The following is a 22,986-nucleotide window of genomic DNA, read 5'->3' on the forward strand; positions in this document are numbered from 1 at the left end:
GTAGGTGAAAGGAAAAATAGATCTCTCATGGAGATGGCAAGATGCATGGTGAAAGCACAAAAGTTGCCTCACAAATTTTGGATGGAAGCTATAATCTCTGTAGCTCATGTGTTGAACAGGTGTCCAAGAAAAGCTTTGAAAACCATAACACCATTTGAGGCTTGGTATAGCCGAAAGCCAACAGTGGATTATATGCGTACATTTGGGTGTTTGGCATATGCATATGTGCCAGAACAACTCCAAACAAAGCTAGATGACAAAGCAATTAAATGCATTTTTGTGGGCTACAACAATGAGAGCAAAGGATACCGTCTTTATAATCCAACTACCCTCTGGCCAGCAGAGCGCTTCTTATGCCTACCTTTAAGGGGAAAGGGAAGTTGTTTTCTGAAATACGAATAAACAAAGCCCGCATGTTCCGTCGTCGGAAAAGGGGTGTAGTCATGCTGCAATATTCCTTATTTTTCCTCACGAAGGAGTTTTGTCAGTAGAGATGTGGTATTTGCTGAAAATTCAGCACAGCCCATGTATAGCTTGTATAAAAGCAATGATACAAGCATACAGGACATGTTTGATGGACTTTTACCCATTGCAATTAGGGGAAATTCAGATCAGCCAGCCCCTACACAAGAAAATCCTCATGTAGAACATGCGGAACAGCCAGCCATTCAGCCCCCTTCTATGGAAGAAGTGGAAGATCTTGTCAGGGAAGAGCAAACAGCCATAGACACAGCCAAGTCAGTGCCAAGATGGTTGCTTAAAACTTTGCAAGAAAGCAAACTTGCAGCTCCACTCACAGGTAGAACAAGGGCTAGTTCCAGCCATGCTTTGAATATACATCGTGGGGAGTCTGCATTAGCAATGGGTGGTCTCTTTGATTGTCATGTGCATCACAGATGCCATGGACATTTCCAGGGCTAGATCCAGAAGAGGCAAGCAGAAAAAGACTATGAACCAGTAGAGCCAGAATATAGAAGCTTCAGGTGTAGCATCTGAGGTGAGCATGGAGCAGGACAAGTGGGATCATGGAGGGAAGCAGTCGGCTGAAGCACATGAACCCAGACTAGGGCTGTCGGCTGCAAGGAAAGGAGGATGTTGGCTGTCGGCTGACATCAGCAGGAATGGTGGGCAGCATGCGCATCAAAGACAAGGACCAGCAGCAGTCGGGCAAAAAGGGATTTGTTGGACATGGAACTGGCCGACCAGCAGTCGGCCAGCATAAAGTGTCAAAAATCCCCTATAAAAAGGGCTCTCATGCTCAAGGTTTAGTCATTCCACCCACTAGGGGTGAGAGTCATTAGGATCCTAGTCTAGAGCAAGTTTTGGGTGTGTTATCACCTTTTCAAGAGGGCAGCCAAGGGCTGCAAAGACATGTACCCTTTTTGTACAATAGATATACTGAAATTCCAGCACTTCTCACTCTCTCTCTCTACTCTCTCTCTACCTGCGTTTTTGCATCAGATGGTGCGTTTTTGCATCAGAAGGTTTCCAAGAGTGTTTAGGGCTGAAAGAAGACTACCCAGAGCTTCCGCATGTTACATTGGTATTAGAGCATCAGGCTCAGCAAAGCTAAACACTGATTCAGTCCCATATGATGGTGTATAGGTCCAAGGTACAGGAAAGTACACGGATTCGAAGCCCAAGGCGGGAACACAGATCGGGAAGAACTCCCAGGAGGTTTGTTGGTGGTGTTCCACAGTGCCAGATGGGGATGGCAGTTCCGTGAGCCAGATGGGTTCTAAGGGAACGGTCCCAAGGGAGGTTGATCCTCCAAGGGTGATGTGAGAGTGCCAGACTCAGTTCCAGGAACGAAGACCAAGACGGTGTTCAAAGTCAGGGCAGGAATGGATTGTGGACTAGAGGAAGACCAGATGCATAGATCTTCATCAGAGACAGTGTGGTTTGGAGAACAGAACGGATTTTCAGAGAAAAAAGGTTTGCCAGGGATGGATGATGACAGAGGGACTTCGGAACAGGATTGGGATGATGACAGTCATCCAAGAGCAGGTTGGATTCCCGTCATCAAGTTTAGCAGAGGGGGATGTCATGTGCATCACAGATGCCATGGACATTTCCAGGGCTAGATCCAGAAGAGGCAAGCAGAAAAAGACTATGAACCAGTAGAGCCAGAATATAGAAGCTTCAGGTGTAGCATCTGAGGTGAGCATGGAGCAGGACAAGTGGGATCATGGAGGGAAGCAGTCGGCTGAAGCACATGAACCCAGACTAGAGCTGTCGGCTGCAAGGAAAGGAGGATGTTGGCTGTCGGCTGACATCAGCAGGAATGGTGGGCAGCATGCGCATCAAAGACAAGGACCAGCAGCAGTCGGGCAAAAAGGGATTTGTTGGACATGGAACTGGCCGACCAGCAGTCGGCCAGCATAAAGTGTCAAAAATCCCCTATAAAAAGGGCTCTCATGCTCAAGGTTTAGTCATTCCACCCACTAGGGGTGAGAGTCATTAGGATCCTAGTCTAGAGCAAGTTTTGGGTGTGTTATCACCTTTTCAAGAGGGCAGCCAAGGGCTGCAAAGACATGTACCCTTTTTGTACAATAGATATACTGAAATTCCAGCACTTCTCACACTCTCTCTCTACTCTCTCTCTACCTGCGTTTTTGCATCAGATGGTGCGTTTTGCATCAGAAGGTTTCCAAGAGTGTTTAGGGCTGAAAGAAGACTACCCAGAGCTTCCGCATGTTACATTGATTCAGAAGAGCCTTCTTCTTATGAAGAAGCACATGAGAATGAGCATTGGTTGCAAGCTATGCAAGCTGAAATTTCTTCTATCATGAAGAACAATACATGGGATCTTGTGGAATTGCCTAAAGGCAAGCATGTCATTGGAACAAAGTGGGTGTACAAAGTCAAAAGAAAATCTAATGGTACTATTGACAGGTACAAAGCAAGACCGGGAATAGAATATGAGGAGACTTGTGCTCCTACTTCGAGAATGACCACAATAAGATCAGTGATTGCATTGGCTGCACATAAAGGATGGAAAGTGCATCAATTGGACATCAAAACTGCATTCTTAAATGGGGATTTACAGGAGGAAGTATATGTAAATCAGCCCATTGGTTTTGTAGTTCCTGGTGTGGAACATAAAGTATGCAGGTTACACAAAGCATTGTATGGGTTAAAGCAAGCTTCAAGAGCTTGGTATGATAAGATACATGCTTATCTAACCAGCCAAGGTTATGAAAATAGTCCAGCTGAAAGCACATTGTATGTGAAGAAAACCGATGCCGATATTCTAATGGTCATCTTGTATGTAGATGACATGCTCATTACAGGTACTAGCAAAGCACAAATTTCAGATTTCAAAGCTGATTTGAAAGCTGAATTTGATATGTTAGATTTGGGGCCTTTACACTACTATCTCGGCATACAGTTTATGCATACAGATGATGGCATTGTTATGCAGCAAACTAAGTACATAAAAAGTTGGCTAAAAAGGTTTCACATGGATGAATGTAAGCCCATTTCTACTCCGGTAGAACCAGGTGTACGGCTCACTATGCATGATATTGGAGGGCCTTTTGAGGCCGGCATTTACAGCCAGGCAGTGGGATTCCTCATTTACTTGTGTAACACAAGGCCAGACATATGTTTTGGGGTGTCTTTGTTGAGCAAATTCATGCACAGCCCAAGCACAAAGCATTGGCAAGCAGTCAAACGCATTTTTCGTTATCTTAAGGGTACCCTAGATCTTGGTTTGTTCTATCCCCGGGGGGGGCAGCTTGCAGCTTTATGCATACAACGCTTCAGATTGGGCTGGTGATTATGATACCAGGCAATCCACCAGTGGGAATTGTTTTTTTCTTGGCAGTTCATGCATATCTTGGTTGAGTAAAAAGCAACCCACTGTTGCTACATCTACATGTGAGGCTGAGTACAGGGCAGTCTTTACAGCTACAGTAGATTGTGTATGGTTGAGGAGACTATTGGCTGATCTTCGTGAGTGTCAGCAGACACCCACCACCATTCTCACTGATAGCCAGAGTGCTATGGCCGTGGCACGAAATCCACTAGTCTCACTGATAGCCAGAGTGCTATGGCCGTGGCACGAAATCCAGTATTTCATACATGTACCAAGCACATAGAGATTCATTATCACTATGTCAGAGAGAGGCTTACATGCAGGGGAGATCAGTTTATCTTATTGCCCTACACAGGATAATGTTGCAGATCTATTCACAAAGGCTTTACCTCGAGAAAAGTTTGAAGCTTTTCGCAAAGCTTTGGGCTTAGTCTCATACAGAGAGTGATCTGCTACCTTGTACAGGTTCACACTTCCACTACAAGGGGGATTTGTAGGTCATATGATCACTTATGGTAGTGCTATGTGTGAATAGGGATTAACCAAGGGCACTTTTTCCCATGTGGTTTTTCCCCTTGGACATCATGTGTGAAAGGACACTCCTAACATATAATATTTTGTACTTCTATATTATATGGATGTGGCACACATGCAAGGATTGACTTGCATTTTGTGGATACCACACTTTTGGCTCTCTCTCTCTCTTCTGTGTGTGAGCTTCTCTACCCTGCACCTAACCCTAATGTGCAGGTTTGTGTGTGTGAGTGTGTGAGTCCAACACCCAACAAAAAAGTCCCCACGACCAAAAACAGGGAGAAAAAAAATGGAAAAATGGAGAGAACTCCGTGGCAGGCACACCCACAACAGAGGCTCTCAATGAGTACTATGGTACATACAAGAGATGACTGCTAACACCCCCTCTCAGCTCCTGGATGTGAAACCAACCCCAGTTAGTTGCAGTGCTGCAGGAGCATCGCCTGAGGTAGAGACTTTGTGAAGAGGTCCGCCGCATTGTCCTTCGTCGAACAAAACTCTAGCAAGATGTCATGAGCAAAAAACTTCTCACGAACAAAGTGACTCTGGATGACCGTGGGTTCCGCCTGTGGAAACCCAATCTCGCCAAGTAACCTCTGCAACCTTACCACCTTGCATGCAACACCGCAAGCAACCCGGTACTTTGCCTCTGTAGAAGACAAGGCAAAAGTTGGCTGCCTGTTGTGGCTCCATGAAATAGCTCCTAAGCCAAGGATAAATCCGTAGCTTGATGTAGATCTCCTCCCCAATGTGAGTCACTCCAACCTTGGAGTTTGACTCCATCCATCGTTCCCCCTCTAGTGTCATAGAAGAGTCCAAGATCCTTCATACTTTGCAGATACCGCAAGATCCGCAACCTTGCGTCCCAATGATCTTCAAAGGCGTCTGCATGAATGAGCTCAACAACCCCTTTGGAAAGCTCAAGTCAAATCTGGTGTTCAACAACCAAATCAATGAACCAACAAGCTTCCGAAACAAAGAGGCATCAACCTGCTCACAAGGATCATCAACTGGAACTTTGGTATGCCAAGTTGTGGGAACGTGTTAAAGACCATACAAGGCCTTCCTTAACCTGTAAACCAACCCCTTTGATCCCGGAAACACAAAGCCTAGAGGTTGCTCATCATACACCTCCTCTTGCAAGTCACCATCTGCCACTTGCATGGCTATCCTCCAACTGTCCTGGGCAAGAGCTTCCTCAACTGCAATAGGATCTTTGTCCTGAATGATATGAGACATGAAAGCGTAGTTCACCTGTAAAGGCTACTCTGACTGATGAACACAAGAACTAGAATGTCCTTGCCTGCTGCCAACATCTGGCAAGCCATCCACCATCTAGTCCCCGAAAGCCCGCCGCCGTAGCGCATCCACATTCAAGTGGTCATGACGAAACTGCCACAAATCACCTAACTGAGAACCTGTAAGAGAGAGTGCTGAGAGTTTGTAAATCCCATTCTCCACTCCGCCTTCCCATACAGCCTGGCCTGTTGCTTTGTCCTGGAGAGCAACAAAATGCTCATCAAACTCCACCCGTACACCAGTCTTGCAAACCTCATGCACTGACAACGGATGAAAACCAAGGGATGGGACATAAAGAACCTGGGAGGAATGCTTCCCCCCTCTGCCATTGGGAACGATCTCTAACCTGCTCTCACTGTGAATAAGAATAGTAGACTTGTCACCAATCAGGATGTGACCTGCGTGCCTTCGAAGATCTTGTAATAACTCTCGGGAAGGAATCATGTGCCTGGAAGCACCATTGTCTAGAATCCGGTCCCAAGTATCCCAACCTCCTTCCTTGTCGAAGAAGATGAAACGTTGGTGTCCATAATCTCAAAGTGCACAAAAGCTGGAGCCTTCACGGTTACTGCTGAGGAATCTGCATCTTTTTGGATGCTCCGCTGAGGATATTTCCTCCAATAGTAACCTTTCTCACCACAATGGTTACGGTCTTCCTTCACAGCGTCACGATCCAAGTCAGGCTCCTTCACATAAGACTTCTCCTGTGAAGACTTCCCTTTGCCCTTGTTGCGGCCTTTCGATCTCTGGCCAGTCAAGGTCTTAGAACGTCCGCCCTATGGAGGGTTCGTAAAACGCTCTTCCTAGTCCAAGACCATAGGCACAAGCTCCTCCCACCGGTGATCAAAGAGGAATAGAAAGCTGAGTACTGAGTGGTCAGATGAGACAGCAAAGTGATGGCCATGTCCTTTGAAGATATCTCCTTCCTAGCTTGAAGAACCTCTTGCACAAGAGCTTGGAGCTTGTTGATGTTCTCCGGCACCGTCAAAGACTTTGCAAGATTCATCACTTGCATCTGCACTTCCAAGGAAATCCGCTTCATGGGTGATACCTTGTTATACAGAGAAGCCAAGTGCTACCAAATCCCTTTGGCCAACGCCATGTGTTTGATATGATTAATCACTTCGGGTGTGCAATTAAGGAAGATGAAAGAACACACACGGGCATTGACACGATCCCATAACTGTGTGTGAGCCTCCCGTTCTTTCCTAGTAGAGGGTAAAAGCTCCCCGTCCTCCAACTCTGGCCGTGGAACATCAAGCACAATGAAATCAGCCAAGTCATAAGACTCCAAGATAGACTCCATCATTACCTTCCAGATGCCATAGTTGGTCCCGTCCAACTGTCGATCCAGCGGGAATGTGGAGAGAGTGGGGATCTTCACATGCTTCTCAGCCATCTCAAGTAAATCTGCCATCTCAAGGGTCCACAAGGTCTTGTGAAGGGAGGATGGGTGGGAAAAAAAATGAAGAGGAGGCTGCAAAACACTATGCAAGGTGGCTGTCCAATAGCGATGGCCGCCTTCTACCCGTTCTCCAAGTCCCGAATAGCCCAAGAAATCTCCAATCAGCACCAAAAAACAGCAAACCCTCAAGCTCCCACTGTCTCCAAGCTTCAAGCCACATGGGGCTCTGATACCATGTCAGAATGCACAACGGAAAACAAGACAACTGCTGCGAGAAACGAAAAGAAGAAGTGTAGAGAGAGAGAAATAGTGGGTGGAAACACATCGCCCCGCCTTCATCTGGCGTCCAATGGTGGTGAAACTTTGCCTGTAGAAGGGTAGCATAACCTCTGCTATATACACAAGATCCGGTACAATGAGAGCGTGGGGGGCAAGGGTGGTATTTATACCACCCTAGAGTGCTACTCGGCTTGCCCTAAAACAGCCGACAACAGCCACACATGTCAACGACTGGGAAATAGCCACTCGGCCAGCAAATAACCAGTCGGCCAGGAAAAAATCAATCGGCCAGGCAAAATCAGCAGTTGACCAGCACAAGATAGCCCCCACGACCAAAAACATGGAAAAAATGGAGAGAACTTCTGGGTGGGCACACCCACAACAGAGGCCCTCATTGAGTACTATGGTACAGACAGGAGATGACTACTAACAGAGGTGAGGGACCTTCCTTAGTTAGGGCAACAAGAAGCAAAGGCTTCTCCTCAACTATCTCCCTCTCTTTGTGTCTTTGCAGGCCCTTGGATTCTTTGGCCTCCCTTTAAAAAGCTCTCCTCTAACCTTATCTCCATCACAAGTTTCAAGCTCTCAAGCTCTCCTCTCTTGGGCCTTGGCACTTGCAAAGCAACCTTCTTAGCAATAGCGACTTTGGCGAGGGCTCTGATAGTGATGCCTTCTCCATCTAGGTCCTAGGATTTAGATTCTAGCCTCCACCTTCTTATCCATTTTCTTGTACTCACTTTTTTGTACTTGCGCCTAGTGCGCATTGCACCGACGGTCTAGCGGCCCTTAGCACTATGCTTTGTACTTTTGTTTGTAACTTGTTTTTAATGAAAATTTGGCTTCTATAAATCTATAAGTAAAAACCGTACTTTACCGTATCGTATTCCAAAATTTCATACGGTATGGTAAATTCTCGTACAACATCGTACTGTACTGTATCACACAACCGTACGCCAACAGTTATGGGTGCAACTATCACTATATAAGTGAGGGCCTGGATTATTATGATATACGATTGTGCAGATGCACGACTGAAGGTATGGCTTGGAGCACGAGAGGAGACATGCTCATGCCATGCACATGGCGAGTACATAGGTTGGTGTGTCGAGGGCCTTTGGGTAGGCCTCAGTGGTATGGGACGCTTGAGTTAGACTTGGGCCTGTGGGAATGTGTTGGAGCCCTAGCCTTGGCTCGGGGGTGATCGGTGGATGCTGATTGTGGTTGGGAGGTGAGAGCGTCCTGCCGCATGATTTGGTTTTGTATGAACCTTAATTTCAGCTGTGATTAGGGTAGATTGGAAGGATTTTACAAGGTCAGTCTGCTGTAGGGGGCTGCAAATGGGGAAATCATCATTTACTAAAGCTCCAAAACCTCCATTTTCACACAGCTTAGCCCTGGCTGGTCCTTGGGTTCTTGGACGGGCTGTTGGACGGGCTGTTGGACGGGCTGTTGTAGGGATTTCCAAATCTTGTTTAGGGACAATCTGTTGGAACAAAGTCCACCTAGCAGCAATTTAATGCATTGGTCTTTGCTTACTTTTGTAAACATTTCCTACACAACTGGTGGTGTTAGTGAGCTGCTTTTCTGTCTTTGATTTTTTCTCCTTTCTCCCTTTTCTATTGCTGTGTGGGATTGATCTCGTCTTGTCTTATTAATATGCTTAAACTTGCAGGAAGTTACAGAGTCAACATTAATTGTCACACGTTTTGAGTATGCAAACCTCTACCACACTGCCACTGATTGGTATAGCGCTTATGTTGCATCTCGGGTACTGGACTTGCCACACTCTCCAAATGTGGTTTTTGTGGATGGACATTGTCAGGTACTTAACATATCAGTCCCTCTTTTGCAAGTTAGATTCAGTTCAAGGTTTAACTAACTTCGGCCGGCAAATTGATTGCATGGTTTTACCTATTTTAGTCACTGGCTTATGATAGCTCAAATAAAATGTTAGAGGTGCTCTTCTGTGATACACAGCACGGTGAATAATCCTAGAATGAAGATGTCTTTTATTGGCATGAATGTTTTCTTGAAATCAATTGCCAGCTATATGAACTCACCCTGACAGTATTGGCCAAAGACAGTTGTTTTTTTTTTTTGGGGGGGGGGGGTGTGGGAGGGTACAAACAGAGCAAGCCAAGCAGATGAATACCAAAGGATCTGGATGAAGAACAGCATATCGAGTGCTTAATTGCCAGCAATTTTCAGCATGCCATGGGGGTGTAGATGAAGGGAGGCAGGCTGCTGAAGTGCGCGAACGGGCATGGACAGGCAAGGTGTTTGTATTGGGCAGCCAAAAACACCATACTTGGTCATTTTTCTGGCTGTTGGATCAGATAGATCACGGACTAGAAATAGGGGCATATCTCCCTACAAAAAGGGCAGCCCATATTATTCTTGAGCGGTCTTTTCCTCACTAGCTCTTTGTAACATGTTCGCAAGATCTCATTTATTCACTTAATCAAAAGCAAAGATGATGCAGGCATTTTATGCTAAGATATTTACAGCAGCGGAACAGTGTCGTATGTCCTCAGATTCTGAGATTCTGTGTAGCACTCAAACAAACGATACTAAATACCGGGAGCTTTGTTCTCCGCCCTCTTCTAGTGTGAGTGAGTTTATATTGCACTACTCCTAGCCCACAGCCAGAGTGAACTGGGTTTTCAGCACACACACCCCTCCATCTTTGGCATTCCAGCAGCAGCTTTACACATCTGTATAGCAGCCCATCATACACAGCCGTACAACAATTCTGCAGATGGCCGTATATCATGCAGATCTGTAGGCATATGCTCACTTATGGTAGTGCTATGTGTGAACAGGGCTTAACCAAGGGCACTTTTTCCCATGTGGTTTTTCCCCTTGGATATCAAGTGTGAAAGGACACTCTACATATAATATTTTGTACTTCTATATTATATGGATGTGGCACACATGCAAGGGTTGACTTGCATTTTGTGGCTACCACACTTTTGGCTCTCTCTCTCTCATTTCTGTGTGAGCTTTCTCTATCCTGCACCTAACCCTAATGTGCAGGTTTGTGTGTGTGAGTGTGTGAGTCCAACACCAACAATTGGTATCAGAGCCAGGTTCGAGAGGCACATTTAATACGGAAGTCAAAATCGTCACAGAATCGGGAGTCGGAAAACTCCAGCGGCAGCAGCGAGACGTCCATCTTGAGAGAGGTCCCCAGCGTGGTGGCGGTCACGTGGAGGTAGCAGGTGGCCCCGCTGTTCTCCATACACTCCAGGGAGCTTGCCCGACACGGGTTCCACCGGAAAGACGTCCTTGAGCTTCCCCCCCTCCTCCTGCTCAAAGCAATGGGCCACGCCTAGCACTATGTAGTCGTCATCAAGCCAGTCTGGGTCCTCCCCCAGCATAGAGCTTGACGTCTGCAACCGACAGTGTTTTCCTCTCTTGCCCAGCTTGCTTCCCAGGGCGCAGTTCCTCTGTAGAGACGAGATAGAAGACAGAAATGGAGACTTCACGAGAGAAGATCCGCCTTGTGATGATGCAGGTGAGCGCCTCCAGCTAACGGCCAAAGGCCTCCTGCTCAGCTGCACACGGAAGTTGTCCCCTACGGCTACGATGCGTGCACTAGAAGTTGCCAAAGCTTCCACAGTAGCCATCGCCATGACGACTCGTGCAACTTCAACGAGAGAGGAGGAGCTATGCTTGAAAGCGAAAGCAGATGTGTTTACATGCTTTCGACACTTTGTAGCAATGGCTGAAAATATGTGTGGATGTAAAGTCCAAACACTCCGCTCAGATAGAGGTGGAGAATACATGTCAAATGCATTCAAGGATTATATGCTTCAAAAGGGCATCAAACACCAATGTACTATCCCTTATACACCGCAGCAGAATGGTGTAGCTGAAAGGAAAAATAGATCTCTCATGGAGATGGCAAGATGCATGGTGAAAGCACAAAAGTTGCCTCACAATTTTTGGATGGAAGCTATAATGTGTGCAACAAAAGCTTTGAAAACCATAACACCATTTGAGGCTTGGTATAGCCGAAAGCCAACAGTGGATTATATGCATACATTTGGGTGTTTGGCATATGCATATGTGCCAGAACAACTCCGAACAAGCTAGATGACAAAGCAATGAAATGCATTTTTGTGGGCTATAGCAATGAGAGCAAAGGATACCGTCTTTATAATCCAACTACACGAAGGATTTTTGTCGGTAGAGATGTGATATTTGCTGAAAATTCAGAACAGCCCATATACAACTTGTATAAAAGTAATGATACAGGCATATAGGACATGTTTGATGGACTATTACCCATTGCAATTAGGGGGGATTCAGATCAGCCAGCCCCTACACAAGAAAATCCTCATGTAGAACATGTGGAACAGCCAGCCATTAGAAGTGGAAGAACTTGTCAGGGAAGAGCAAACAGCCATAGACACAGCCAAGTCAGTGCCAAGATGGTTGCTGAAAACTTTGCAAGAAAGCAAACTTACAGCTCCACTCCCAGGTAGAACAAGGGCTAGTTCCAGCCATGCATTGAATATACATCGTGGGGAGTCTGCATTAGCCATGGGTGGTCTCTTTGATTCAGAAGAGCCTTCTTCTTATGAAGAAGCACATGAGAATGAGCATTGGTTGCAAGCTATGCAAGCTGAAATCTCTTCTATCATGAAGAACAATACATGGGATCTTGTGGAATTGCCTAAAGGCAAGCATGTCATTGGAACAAAGTGGGTGTACAAAGTCAAATGGTACTATTGACAGGTACAAAGCAAGACTTGTGGCTAAAGGCTACTCCTAGAAAAAGGGAATAGATTATGAGGAGACTTGTGCTCCTACTTCGAGAATGACCACAATAAGATCAGTGATTGCATTGGCTGCACATAAAGGATGGAAAGTGCATCAATTGGACATCAAAACTGCATTCTTAAATGGGGATTTACAGGAGGAAGTATATGTAAATCAGCCCATTGGTTTTGTAGTTCTTGGTGAGGAACATAAAGTATGCAGGTTACACAAAGCATTGTATGGGTTAAAGCAAGCTCCAAGAGCTTGGTATGATAAAATACATACTCATCTAACTAGCCAAGGTTATGTGAATAGTCAAGCTGAAAGCACATTGTATGTGAAGAAAACCGATGCCGATATTCTCATAGTCATCTTGTATGTAGATGACATGCTCATTACAGGTACTAGCAAAGCACAAATTTCAGATTTCAAAGCTGATTTGAAAGCTGAATTTGATATGGAAAATTTGGGGCCTTTACACTACTATCTCGGCATACAGTTTATGCATACAGATGATGGCATTGTTATGCAGCAAACTAAGTACATAAAAAGTTTGCTAAAAAGGTTTCACATGGATGAATGTAAGCCCATTTCTACTCCAGTAGAACCAGGTGTACGGCTTACTATGCATGATATTGGAGAGCCTTTGAACGGCATTTACAGCCAGGCAGTGGGATGTCTCATTTACTAGTGTAACACGAGGCCAGACATATCTTTTGGGGTGTCTTTGTTGAGCAAATTCATGCACAGCCTAGGCACAAAGCATTGGCAAGTAGGCAAACACATTTTTCGTTATCTTCAGGGTACCCTGGATCTTGGTTTGTTCTATCCCAGGGGAGGTAGCTTGCAGCTTTATGCATAGAGTGATTCAGATTGGGCTGGTGATTATGATACCAAGCAATCCACTTGTGGGAATTGTTTTTTTCTTGGCAGTTCATGCATATCTTGGTTGAGTAAAAAGCAACCCACTGTTGCCACATCTACTTGTGAGGCTGAATACAAGGCAGTCTTCACAGCTACAGTAGATTGTGTATGGTTGAGGAGACTATTGGCTGATCTTCGTGAGTGTCAGCAGACACCCACCACCATTCTCACTGATAGCCAGAGTGCTATGGCCATGGCACGAAATCCACTATTTCATGCACGTACCAAGCACATAGAGATTCATTATCGCTATGTCAGAGAGAGGCTACATGCAGGGGAGATCAGTTTATCTTACTGCCCTGCACAGGATAATGTTGCAGATCTATTCACAGACTTTACCTCGAGAAAAGTTTGAAGCTTTCCACAAAGCTTTGGGCTTACTTTCATACAGAGAGTGATCTGCTACCTTGTACAGGTTCACACTTCCACTACAGGGGGGATTTGTAGGCATATGCTCACTTATGGTAGTGCTATGTGTGAACAGGGCTTAACCAAGGGCACTTTTTCCCATGTGGTTTTTTCCCTTGGATATCAAGTGTGAAAGGACACTCTACATATAATATTTTGTACTTCTATATTATATGGATGTGGCACACATGCAAGGGTTGACTTGCATTTTGTGGCTACCACACTTTTGGCTCTCTCTCTCTCTCTCTTATGGCACTGAATGGAGTTAGACATAGATCTGCATAGCATGCTTGTACTACCCCTTCAGCATATAGAGATGCATCTTGCCTTAGCACTCCATCCACATCCCCACCCCCCCTTATATTGTTTGTATATGGGCTCCACTGATCCATGATGATTCACAGTTGTATCCAGACACATGCACACTTTTTCTTTTCTTTCTTTTCTTTCGATGACCGGGAGAACACAGTTGTATTATTTTTTGTCTCATAGGCTGACTTTGGCCTCTCGTAGACGTTAATATATCTTTCTTTCTTTCTTTCTTTCTTTCTCTCTCCTTAGCACTCCATCCGCATCCCCACCCCCCCTTATATTGTTTGTATATGGGCTCCACCGATCCATGATGATTCACAGTTGTATCCAGACACATGCACACTTTTTCTTTTCTTTCTTTTCTTCCGATGACCGGAAGAACACAATTGTATTATTTTTTGTCTCATAGGCCGGCTTTTATCCTCTCGTAGACGTTAATATATCTTTCTTTCTTTCTCTCTTCACTTCTCTTTGTTCGCTTCTCTCTCCTTCGCTTCGCCTCCTTCCCGGCTGCCTCCCGCCTTCCCCTCCTTCACCGCCTCCCTCCTCGCTCACCCCCCCTCCTTCGCTTCGGCTGACCCTTCCGCCTCCCGTGTAGCCGCCGCTCCCCTCCTGCTCGCTGCCCACCGCGCGATTGCTGCACGATTGCTATGCGCCCCCGAGCTGGTCGACTCCACCCTCCGCCAACTCCCCCCCTCTCTCTTCGCTTCTCTCTGTTCGCCCGCTTCTCTCTCTTCGCTTCCCTCTCTCACTCCGCCCCCACATGCTCTTCGCTTCTCTCTGCTCGCTCCAAAAGGACTCGACCATCTCTCTCTCTCTCTCTCTCTCTCTCTCTCTCTCTCTCCCGCCTGCTTCCCTCTCCCTGCTGCCTATCTTTCTCTCTCTTCGCAACAGCCCCCTCTGGCCTCTCTCTCTGTGGGAAGCGCTGCAGACACGCACAGAGCTCTTCCTATGGCCAAGGGTTAATTAAATTTTAACCCAAAACCAGCCTTTTTCAGCCCAAGTCAAGATGGAGAGGAACGACATTGAAGACCTGATCAAGGCAGCCATCCAACAACACAAGAAAGAGACAGACAATGCAATTAATATGGTCAACCGGAGCCTTCTTGACAAAGTCAAGAAGCTTGAAGCGCGGATAGCAGCCCAAGATGCAGAGATCGCAAATCTCAAGAAGGAGATAGAAGCAGCACGTGCTCAACATAAGCTCGAGGAAGGTGAAATTCAGCCCGTCATGATGGAGGAGCTGAACACCATCAAGGCCCAAGTGAGAACACTTCAAGAGGGAGAAGAAAAGAAGGCCCAGGAGACCTCCTCGTGGGTGGAGGTGCTCACGAAGACGCAAAGCAAGTAGATGAAACGAAGAAATGGATAGAAGTGGTCAAGAAAGGTAAGAACAAGGAGGCCGAAATACATCTACCTCGAAGATTATCAACCTAACCATTGAGGAGGAACAAAGAAGAAAGACAAGGGAACTTCATGTGTGGATCATGGGTCTTAAGGACGGTGACAATGTAGAGGAGGAAGCCAAAGATTTATACACACGCATGGGCATTTCGAGGCCTACACACACGGGGGCTTGGAGAGTGGGCAAGAAAGACAAGAATGGAGGAGAGAGCTCGAAGGAGAGAGCTCTCATTTTACGCTTTCCCACCTTGGAGGCCAAGAAGGATTTCTTGGCCAAGCGCTCCGCCCTTAAGAAAACGGACATCTCTTTAGGAGATGACCTTACCTTGGCACAGCTAGCACATATGAGGGAGTGCATGCTGGAGATTAGGGCAGCCAGAGAAAAAGGGAAGCTAGCATTTTACAGAGGAGGCAGAGTGGTGATACTAGAGAGACGTACCACTTGATGGTGCGAGACCTATGGGACCAGTCTGAGACTTGCAGTATGGAACTGCAACGGAGCATTGAGACTGGATGTGGGGGCCTTTGAGGACAGCTTCAGAGATAGGGACATCATCTTCTACTCGGAGACACATCAGGCCCAGGCAGCACATTACCGAGAGTGGCAGGATACAGATGGGAGACGACTTGTAGATAGGAGGCCCGTTCGAAGCATGGTGGTCGCGGATCTGGAGGAGTGAGTTCTTTTTAGAGAGGAGCTTCAGTCACTCATCCATGTTATGCGCCGTGATGAGAGCGCGAGGTACATGTGGGTCAGAGTGAGGGCAGATGAGGGTAGACCCCTATACATTGCTATATGTTACTTTCCACCTAGCACATCTCATTATGCAGCGCCCAAGGGGCAATCTCCATATATGATTCTAGATGAGGACGTATGGGAGTTCTCCAGGGAGGGAGATGTTATCATACTTGGGGACTTTAATGCTTGAACGGCTTAGTACCAGACCTCCTTCTTTGACACTTCGGAGGAGATGTTGAGAGAGAGAGATGTGGAGGAGATGTGTTTGACCCGGAGATCACAGGATGAGGTGGAGTGCACTGAGTATGGGAGATACCTCTTGGAGATGGGGACTGCACATGGGCTGGCCATTTTAAATGGCCTAGAGAGGTATCCACTTGCCAGTGGCTTTACTTGCTTTCCACACAGACATGGGGCCAACACAGTGGACATGGTTGTCACGGTACGAAAATACGATACCGTACGATACGATACCGTACGGGAATTTTTGGTACAATATGAAATTTTCGGATACCGTACGATAAAATACGGTTTTTATTTTTTACACTTACAACCTATGGAGCTTCAAGCTTGAATGTGAGGGAAGGTTGGGAGGGGAGGAGTCTACAGTGCTTGAGGAACCAGAACATGGATATGTGTCTCTCCCGGTTGGATCTCCCGATTGTCTCCAAAAAAGAACCTGGATGGATAATGCAATACCAAAGGTCTCCCAGTGTAGCGTTTATGACTAAGGGACCGTCCTTGCACAAATACGAGGAGTGCATCTAGGGTGATAAGTTTAGGGACTCCTCTCTAGATCAAAATGGCCATGTCAAAATCTTCTCCCTCGTGCATAACTTGAGAATCTAATTGTCTAGCCTACCTATACCAGGGATCCCCAAGTGATGTAGCAAGATTCTGTCATCCTACCAATCAAGTGTACACTACCAGTCTACCTCGCCAGGTTTTTTAGGTCTCTCAACAACCCCATATGGAATACTGAGTGGACACGAAAGTTACGAAGTATTGCGAGCATTTGGGATCTTCGTAAAGCAGGGTTTCTATATTTTTTTTAGCATTTGGGATTTTTTTTTAAGGAAAAAAAATTTGGGAAGAGAAAAAAAAACTCGTCCCGTACGATATCGTACCGTACGAACCGTACCATACGAACCCATTCGTACCGGTACGAGAAACAACTATGACAGTGGATTATGTTTTAGCCTCGCCAACCTTCATCCCGAGTATCCAGGATTTTGCGATTGGCCCCAGGCCCAGCAGAGTTACAGTGGATCATGCACTTCTCTCCTTTACGGTGGATTTCCACTACAGTACCCGCTAGGTTGGGCAGTCCTCCTATCACCCGAGATATACCTTCTGTAGAGAGACTGATGGAGTATACACCGCAGAGATCTACAGCTTGTTGAGTGCAGAGGATCCGCAGAGGCCATTAGCAGAGCTCACACAAATCCTGACAGAGGCTTTACATACAGCTGCAGCGACAGCCTTCCCACACACGCAGCCCACAGTACGACTACGTCCTGGGAGCATGCCCCAGAATAGTTGGTATGATGATGACTGTAGGGAGCTCAGAGCCCGCCAGCTAGAGAGAGGTGGCCACAGGTGTTACTACATATAGACAGTCACGCATCATCTTCCGATCCCTCATTCGGCGGAAGAAGAGAGCATTCTTAGCTCGGCTAGAGCGAGACATCTATCAGTTGTTTTTGAGTCAAGATTCTGGGGAGGCCTGGAGATTGCTTAGAGAGCACCCCCCGCCTCCGGCCATTACCTTTCCAAATACATGGGACGAGTATGCGGCCTCCCTCTACACAGTACCAATTGTCCACCCACTTCTACCTTCTTCACAGCAGAGATGGTGAGGAGGGCCGTCAACAGATTGCATACAAGGAGGGCACAGGATCATGAGGGAATTGTAGCCGAGCATATATACATGCTAGAGATATGATTGTAGACTTGCTAGCTTTGTGTTAGGGGTTTCCTGGGACTTTCAAGTCTGGAGATCCGAGCCTGCCGACTAACTACCGCACCATTATGATTGGTCACTAGCTAGCCAAGCTATATGCCTCTATTCTTGAGCAGGAGTTGAGCAGATGGGCAGAGAGACAAGGGGTCCGAGCTCAAGGACAGGCCGGTTTGAGGAGGAGATTCTCTACTTTGGATCATATCTTTACCCTCGGGGCTATCATTGAGGAGGGCAGAGCACATAGGATCTACTGTGGCTTTGTGGATTTCCGCAAGGCCTTTGACACAGTGCCGAGAGCTAGACTGATGCGCAGGCTGCAAGACTTGGGGGTTCCATGTGAGCTCATTTGGGGTATTATGGCACTTTATGAGACAGTAGTTGGGCAGGTGCGGACTTCAGAGGGTCTCTCCCAGCCAGTACACTCCACTATAGGGGTGAAACAAGGCTGCCCGCTCTCTCTGACTCTATTTGGACTATACATTGATGAGATCTTTGATTATATTGGGACACGAGGGGACAGAGGAGCCTAGTTGGCTGGCACTTGGATACCTCTCCTCTTATATGTTGATGATATTGTGCTTATTGCAGACTCACCATAGGGTATGCAGAGGCACTTGGATACTTTACATGCTTATGCACAAGACAGTGGGCTCTCAGTTAACCTTGGTAAGACCAAGGTTATGGTGTTGAACACTACAGCTCAGTGGGTTTGGAGATCAGCGCCTATTTTCACATATGGGCAGGAGACAGTGGAGTATGTTGACTCATACACATATCTTGGAGTTGGTGTTCACTGGGCCCACATTTTCCATGAGGGGGGCAGCAGAGGCTAGATCGACTAGAGGATATGCAGCACTAGGAGGTCTAGAGAGGATGTGCTCACAAGTACAGTTTCAGGAGCCACGCACTAAGCTGTGGCTTTTTGACACGCTTGTCACATCGGCTATGCTATATGGAGTACAGATCTGGGGGCCTAGCCTAGATTGTCACAGTCGATCATGATGCACATACGATGGATGGAGATCGATGGAGAGACCACTTGTGTCCATGATCTCCAGGATGATTCGGGCTAAGGCCTCGGTACCCCATGAGATTATTGGAGCCGAGATGGGAGCACCACCGATCGTAGTCAAGGCTCTTGCCAGATGAGTGTCCTTCATTCATAGCACCTGGGAGCTTCCCCGACACCGGTATGCACGACTTGCTTTAGAGTCCTCTCATCAGCTAGCCATGGAGGGAGACACTTCATGTTGGTATGCGCAGATAGCATCCTGGTTTGAGCTCCACGGGTTCAGTTTAGACAGATTTCCACCCTTCCAGTACTCTCTGGAGGCACCCTCTCTCACCTTGACACATTCTGAGATTAGACAGGACCTCATTCAGTTGGACACTAGGAGGACATGGCTAGAGCCCTCACAGGAGTTGGGGACAAAGATGACTTTCTATAGAGACCATCTTCTCCGCACCACTGAGGATGGCTTTATACTTGGACCGAGCTACATGGATACCCATCTGTCTCATGGATTGAGGTGCGCCATTGGGCAGATCTGCACCTCTTCACATCAGTTAGAGATAGAGACATGCAGATTTAGAGGCATACCTTCAGGGGACAGGATTTGTCAGATTTGTTGGATAGAGCCAGAGACAAAGGAGCACTACATCTGTCGCTGCACAGCATATTATGAGATTCGAGGGCGCTACCATTGCCTTTTCAGAGAGGGATTTGGACCACTGGCTAGAGTCATGGACTATTGTGATCAGCGATTGGGTTTGTATCTCATCATGGAGATCCCCAGGCTCAGAGAGTCCAGTATCAGGAGCAGACGCCCGACTGGCAGGGAGTCCACACACAGACAGATTACTGACTTCTTTAGAAGGACTACCTGGGAGGGGACACAGCCGACAGCCCAACAGTGGGCACCCCGTGGAACTCTAGTTGAGAGAGCTATCCAGTTGGGCAGATCCAGACACCCGAGGGTTCGCGGATCGTCACATCAGAGACAGTGCCTACACCGGAGGATTCAGAGCATCATTGCGAGGCATCGGGCTCGTCCGACCAGGCATCTCACTATGGCAGATATCCAGGCCATCCGGGAGAGACCCATGCTAGAGCTCTTAGGATGATTACAACTCCAGCCATATACTGTTGTACTCACTGTCACTTTTGTACTCCCCCATATTCATGTATTCATGTATCCATGTACTCATGTACGCCATTTTGACTAGTAGCATTAACTTCCCACTCTCCCTAGTTGCTGCTTCCAGATGCCCCCTACTAATGTATTGTGGGGCTAGATACTCACCTTCAATTCTTTCTTTTCTTTTCCAGACAGTGTATGAGATGTCACATGGTTGTAACTTTGGTCTCATAGGTCACTTTGGCCTTTTGAAGATGTTAATATAACATTTCATTTCATTTCATTTCTCTCTCATTTTTGTGTGTGCTCGAGCTTCTCTATCCTGCACCTAACCCTAATGTGCAGGTTTGTGTGTGTGAGTGTGTGAGTCCAACACCAACAAGATCAGTCTGTGCAGCTGTGCGGGTCGGTACAATTGGCAAGCGGCTGGTTGTCCAGCTGCAGTCCTTTGGAGGGTGTGTGCGTGGGTGTGTTTGTAGAAGATCTTCGGGTCTTTGGGGTGGTTTTTGCTTGTACGGAGACTTCATCAACAGATAGGACTCAAGCTTGCCCTTGAGTCCTTTGCAGCCGACGAGAGGTGGATGTTGGGGTAAAGGCGTTATGCCCACCCTTATAGTGTGTACAAGCCCATAAGTTATAGTACATAGTACACTTAGTACTTTTAATGTACTAAGTGCACTATGTGTACTAGTGCAATATACATGTGTGATAGGGGAGTCACACACTCATGCTTTTCATGAGTTGACTTATCCCCACAACTCTCTCTCTCTCTCTCCCTTGCTTCTCTGTGTATGTCTCCCATGAATGAACTCTAAACCCTAATTCAGGTTTCTCCCCATTAACTGGTATCAGAGCCTTGTCTTCCAACTGGTGGTGTCGAATTTGCTGTAGAGGAGAAGAAGGTTCAAGCGCTGATTCTTTCTCTCTCTGCTGAGTGTTGAACGCTGGGCTGTCTGCGTGAAGCGAAGGCTACACACAAATCGGCTGTGGTAGCTAAGCGTTCAAGCGCTACTAGGAGATAAGAGCATATGGAGCTGGCTATCACACCATAGGCGGGCGTCAGCACTAGGCGAAGGCAGCAGCGTTGGCGAACACTGAAGGTGGGCGGAAACACGAAGGCAGCGTTGCGTTGGTCGACGGCTATCACGTGTAGCGCTTTTGGGGTTCGCAGCTGTTCTGTGCGCCGGCTCTTCTAATCGCCGTTTTGTGCGCATGCTGGTCTGCCCGCCCGTGCCATGCCTGCCGCCTGTGCCCATCAGCCGCCTCTGCAGTAGTCGCAGGTGCCACGTGGCAGCGCCACATCACCTGGACGGGCTGCGCTGACTGGGCTATGGCTGCGTAGGTCTTCTACAAGTAAACTGAAGGCTACTAGTCGTAGGCAGCCTGCAGCGTGGGTGTACAGCCAGGTAACCTCTGCATCAACCTCAACAGCACATTATCCTCGTAATGCAAGTGGGCAGCAGCAGTCTGTTGTAGTTGCTGAAACGGAGCCCTGTGGAGCATACAACCAGCAACCAGCAACGAGTCAGCAAGAAGAGCCCCCCCCTTTCACCTGCAAGTATCAGAAATCAACACACAAGTCAGGATCAATCAAAATCGACTCCTGCAAACCTCAAATTCAGCCCGAAAATCAAAAAATCAGAGGTATTTTGCTTCAATTTTGGGAATTTCTCATAAATTCAATTAATTGAGCAGGTACAGGTGCATAATTGCTCAATTTTTGAGCAAAATTGGCAAAATTGGGTGACATTGGTCACATCCCACGTCAATTGGCAGGAAATCGGTGACATTGGTCACATTTGCAATCAATTGGCAGTAAATTGGGCATTGAAATTTGGGGCTTTTAATGTATTTGTGCAATTAAGCATTCATACATGCTGTATGATGTGAGAAATCGCACATTCGGGCAAAATTGCAGCAAATTGCAGTGCAAATCAAGGGGCTTTTGTGCCGATTGGATTGATTTGCATGCAGGCAATCGCATTTGATGCTGTGGATAATGTGTTGATGTCTTACAAGCACTCAATGTGCCTGTAAAACAAGGGGCTTTCATGTATTTGATGTATATGTGGCCAGGGGGAAGCATCGTGAACACTCTGGATGCCTTCATGTGCGTCAATGTACCATGTATGATCAGAAATTGATCTTAAATCAAGGGGCTTTTCAAGTTTGTATGCTTGTTGAGCTTGGCAAAGCAGCAGGCAAGACATTTATGCCTTGAATACTCAAAAATCAGCTTGCAGTCAAGGGGCTTTTGCCCAATTTCTGTTCGGGACTGTTGTATGCAGTGTTCGTGACTGTAAAAGTCTGATTTTCACTCATTTGGACAGCCACGAGAGTATTTATTGCTATTGTACCTGCTGGTACAGATTTGGCACAGCTTTGTGCATGTTTTGGCATGGCTGTACACTGTTTTGAGTGATCAAAAGGTTCAAATTCAGCTGCTGAAATTGCCGGTACAGGTTTGGTACATCATTTGTAAGCACTTGGTACTGTTGTACAGTATTTTGGAAGGGCAAAAGAGCACATTTAAGGTGCTGTCCAAAATCTGCAGCAACCAGATTTTGGTGTTTTCATCACAAAAAGTGGGAGAAAAGTTGCATTCTTGCTTCCGCAGTGGGAGATAAAGCTTGGGAGAACATTTGTGAGCACTTTGTGTGCTTTGGGTGCAGTGTTTGCACATTTTGGGTGCAGTGTTTGCACATTTGCAGGGAGTCAGGCATTGACAGGTTGCATATTGCTATGGCAACCACAGGTGAGAGCTCTTCATTGCTTCACATCAAGAAGCTTGAAGGCTCGCATAATTATGATATTTGGCAAACCCAGTGCTACAATGTGTTGCTCCAGAAAAAGCAGCACAAGCCTATCAAAGAAAGGGGTGTGATGCCCGCTTCTCTTACAGCTGAAGAGTGGGAAGATATGGATGAGCTGGCAAGATCTACTATCATGTTGTCTGTGTCAGACTCATTACTTTTCAGCATTCGTGAAGAGAAG

At 46.7% G+C, this 22,986-nt stretch overlaps 1 protein-coding gene across 1 annotated transcript in view; it reads left to right on the forward strand.

Moving 5' to 3' along the window:
* The window catches only part of LOC147632297 (beta-1,2-xylosyltransferase RCN11-like), a 92,048-nt gene that overhangs the window by 46,938 nt on the left and 22,124 nt on the right, over positions 1-22,986 (forward strand). Inside the window, exon 2 of the mRNA XM_086807106.1 lies at positions 9,010-9,159. Within this exon, the coding sequence (XP_086663232.1) occupies positions 9,010-9,159 (150 nt within the window). The remainder of the gene's footprint in view (positions 1-9,009; positions 9,160-22,986) is intronic.

The sequence above is a fragment of the Cibotium barometz genome, chromosome 13 (genome assembly GCF_041138505.1).
Source record: "Cibotium barometz isolate CiBa-2024 chromosome 13, ASM4113850v1, whole genome shotgun sequence".
In the NCBI taxonomy this organism is placed as follows: domain Eukaryota; kingdom Viridiplantae; phylum Streptophyta; class Polypodiopsida; order Cyatheales; family Cibotiaceae; genus Cibotium; species Cibotium barometz.